Source organism: Otolemur garnettii, unplaced genomic scaffold, assembly GCF_000181295.1.
Source record: "Otolemur garnettii isolate 467f Iridium unplaced genomic scaffold, OtoGar3 scaffold00063, whole genome shotgun sequence".
Taxonomy (NCBI): Eukaryota; Metazoa; Chordata; class Mammalia; order Primates; family Galagidae; genus Otolemur; species Otolemur garnettii.
Genome location: NW_003852458.1, coordinates 10385389 through 10389473, shown reverse-complemented (window position 1 = coordinate 10389473; position 4085 = coordinate 10385389). Strand labels below are relative to the sequence as shown.

The 4085-nt window shown below is 35.5% G+C and overlaps 1 protein-coding gene across 2 annotated transcripts in view; it reads left to right on the top strand.

Annotated features, from left to right (window-relative positions):
* PAIP1 (poly(A) binding protein interacting protein 1) overlaps positions 1-4085 on the top strand; it is a 33555-nt gene that overhangs the window by 10871 nt on the left and 18599 nt on the right. For both annotated transcript variants that reach the window (XM_003792966.3, XM_003792965.3), the window contains exon 4: positions 3562-3674. In XM_003792966.3, coding sequence (XP_003793014.1) covers positions 3562-3674 — 113 coding nt within the window. The remainder of the gene's footprint in view (positions 1-3561; positions 3675-4085) is intronic.

Below are 4085 nucleotides of genomic sequence, written 5' to 3'. Positions count from 1 at the left end.
GGCAAGGCTTTATACAGATAGTATTCACCTATATCATAACCAGTGCTCTGCAGAGGCAGTACAGTATAGCATGGTATTTGGGCACTTAAGAGGAAAGATATATAAGTATTGCACCTACCTTCTGTTTTATAGGATCTTTAACAGTACACAAAAAAGACTGTGATTCTCTTCTACATACTGAATTATGTAGCATTATTGAGGTACGGGAGGGAAAAAATTGAGAGAATTTACTTGCCTCGTAAATAGGTCTTTTCAAAAAAAGACCGCAGAACATCCTGTCTTGAGTCTTTAATATTTCTATTTCACTTTCTATTAAAATTTAACGGTTTAGATTTTAATTACTTTTAAAGTTTTATTTAGTCAGTGACAGTTATTTCATTATACAAGATTTAGTTATAATTCCAACATGGTCATTGACACAAATGCTATTTTAAGGGTGAAAAATGCAGTAGACAACACTGGTTTTTTAAGACAGAATTTAAGGTTGATTTGAGACTGGCCAGTAACAGTAGTTAATAAATAAGTCATTAAAAGAGCAACTAAAATTTGGAATACAAAGAACGGTGACTATACTGCAAGTTGATAGTTACAGCCTACCTAATGTTTCATTTGGCTACTTTTCCAAGCTGTTCTGGACTGTTGCTGAACCCCAAGATTCAGCTTAAGAGTTGGCCAGCCAACTTAATTTTTAGGCAATGCCTAAGAATTTTAGAAAGGTAGAACTGCTCTGTTTGTCCTCATTTCTATTTTCTGCTTCTAAATGGATTGAAAGGAGTATGAGATAAGAAATAGAAGAAATATTCCTTTGTTTTTTTATAGTTTCAGTTATTCACTGCTACATGATTATGGTTCTTCAGGGCTGGGCTGGGGGAGGGAGAGTCTGTAATCTGACAAGCTACAGCTATTTCTGTGTTAGTCTCAAAACCCATTATTCAAATATATACACCATATTCTTTAAAGTTTTATTACTTTGCAGTCAATGATACATAGATTTAGCAACTGCTGCTAAGTTTTCCTGAGATTTATGGATATTTACTCATAGCAACTAACTACAGAAGACTATTGTAAAAGATGGCAGATTAAACATGCACATTCAACTTTGATCCCTCCCCAAACATCACTAAAATGACAGTATGGGGGATTTTTAAAAAGCAGAATCCTATATGGACAGAAGGGGGAAGGCAATGAAAACACTATTTTGAAGACTAGAAAAGCAGGTGGGTGAATAGTAACTGACTTGGTGTGTATGTGTGTGTATATATACCAAGTCAGTTTTTAAAAAATATATATATATAGATATATATGATAATGGTTGAATTCCAAGCCACTGGAGAAAGCTGAATGTCACCCTGAAATAAAATGTAGACTCTCTGAGGGGCTGTAGAATAAGGATGGAATGAGACTAAAAAGATTGCTTGAGGATCTAAAAAATTATACCCTCTAAATCTTCTTGCACTGAGCAACCAGTTTGAAGTTTTATTGTAACTTTTCTTGATGTTAACAAAGGAGATACTCCACCAAAAAAGAATTAAGCTAAGGATGAAGACGTGGAAACCAAGAAATGGAATTCTACAAGAGAGGCTAAGTGATTCATCCAGATGATGGTTGAAAGGACATCCCAAGACAATAGCCACATGTATAGCAATTCTGGAGCAGCCAGGCTTCACTGGAGTAGGTAGGAAGGCTCCTGGAAAGACTTCTCTGATGAGATGAGCATACCTGCTAAGTTTGAAGATATTGAGAAGAAATTTACGAACTAGTGAGTTGAGGGATAAATCAATGAGAAGTATGTGAAAACAGTAGAAAAAACTGTCTAGGGAAAACAAACTTATGCAAAAAGGTAAGATCAGTATAATACATATTCCAGCTACAAATGGAAACACATTCCGTAAAATCATGGTATAACCATATTGGTAGACGGAGGGAGTAGGAAATAGTGAAATGGGGTAGAGTTAAGCAGAGTGAAAGCTAAAAAGCTCATCATCTGTGGTGGCAAAAACTGCAGGTACCCTGTATCTGACGTGCCTGGGACCAGAAGTGTTTCCGATTTTCTTCAGACTTTGGAATTTTGCATAAACAATACATAATGACACTTCTCAGGGTTGAGGAGGGTTGGAAGAGTCTTTTTTTCCCTTGGTGATGCTGAATAAAACTCTTATGTGCCCATGTTTGACTAACCTATAACGTGAAATCAGGTGTAGAATTTTCCACTTACGGTATCATGTTAACACTGAGAAATTTTTGAATTTTGAATTAGGTATGGCCAACTTGTAAGAAATAACATCTAAACTGAAAAAGCATGTAGCATAGAGATTAAGAGGTTAAAGTCTTTTTAGCTATAAGACCAAAAAGTGATGGTTTATGGGAGTAAAAATTGGGTATAGGTAGGGAAGTAGAAAACTGTTGAATGACAAGCCTCATAGAGAACTTGAAGTTTTTAAATTGTGTGTATGATAACTTTAAAGAGAAACTAAAGGAAAATGGACAGTGCCAATAATCGGGGAAGTATGAGTTTCAAGTTCTCTGTGGCACTGGCTGTTATGTCAGGAAAAAAAGATCAACCTTTTTCCTGTGATATGAAATGTGTTGGGGTCCCATGTAAGCAAGGCAATCATTAGTAATATAAAGGTCTAATAACTATAAAGCACTTCACAAACTCATCCTTTGTGGTTGCAAAGTATTAGTCCTATTCCCATTCTGTACATATCTTGAGAGAGGTTAAGTGACTTGTCTAAGCTTACCAGACCTAATAAATAGATCCAGCGTGGGATTGGTGGGGTATCAGGCTATTAAGTCTAAATTTTGTGGTTGATTACCTTTGTGAACTTCGCCAACTACCTTAATCTCTCAGTATTTGGTTTTTGACCTCATGTTATGTGGTAAACTATGTTCTCTGCGACTTAAAAACTACAACTAACTTCTTGAGTACTGTTGTGGCTACGTCATATTCTTTTGATGTGTAGTGTTTTTTCTCACTGTTTTTTTTAATAGCTGTTTTAATTTCCCCTGTATCCCAAGTGTTTTGAAGTGTTTTTTAAATGTTAATCTCACGGCAAGTATCCTTAGTTACCTCTTTAGGAATCAAACTGAAGTGAAGCTCAGGGAGGTTTAGTGACTTCCAGAGTCGTGAAGCAGCACACCAGGGAATCTTGTTCTGGACTAATAGATGCCAAAGTCTGGGCTGTCCTGCTCCTGAGAAATACCACTAATCAGTACTTTGACAGCTCTTGCTCATAATTATCACTATGCAACTAGGCTCATGTACAAACTTTCTGCGAAAATGGATTAACATCAGGAGAGATCTTTTTGCTTTCTGATAACGTCAGGTAAATGGTGAGAGGAAAAATTTTGTCTTTTTTAAACATTTCTGTACTTGTTGTGGTTCATGGTATAACGTTGGGAGGGAGAGTAAACTTAATACCTTATGCATAAGAATCAAAAGATTTGTAGATGGTGGTTTTGACAGTGAAAATGATTTTTCCTCTTCAGAATGTTGTTGTTCTTATGTGTATGCATTAATAACAATGTATCTATGTCATACAAAACTTTTCTTTTTAAAAGGCTACATCTATCCCAAATTTCTCTTATATGGGAGCTCGCCTGTGTAATTACCTGTCCCATCATCTGACAATTAGCCCACAGAGTGGCAACTTCCGCCAATTACTACTTCAAAGGTCAGTGTGAATTTGAAAGTAAAGGAAAACCAATTCTAAATGTACTACAATTTGACTATCCCTCTTTTCTAAAGACTCTGTGTAACAGAAGGTTTTAGGGCAGAATAGGGTGACCTATATGCATAGTATTAGAAGTTTATAGTCAAATATTGGTCTTTTTTTTCTGAAATGGTTTCTTATTTGAGGTTTGTGTTTAGAAGGCCTTTCCTTTTCTAAGGTCTTAAAAATGATCAGTTATGCATTTCTATGCATTTCTGGTTTGAGTGAAGACCTAATTTTACTTAGAATAAAAGTGAATAATCTTTATTGATTTGAACTGCCACCTTTATCACACTACATTCTTATATTTGGGCTTTGATTCTAGACTTTCATTGTATCCCATTTATCACTTACCATATTCCTTTTTTTTTT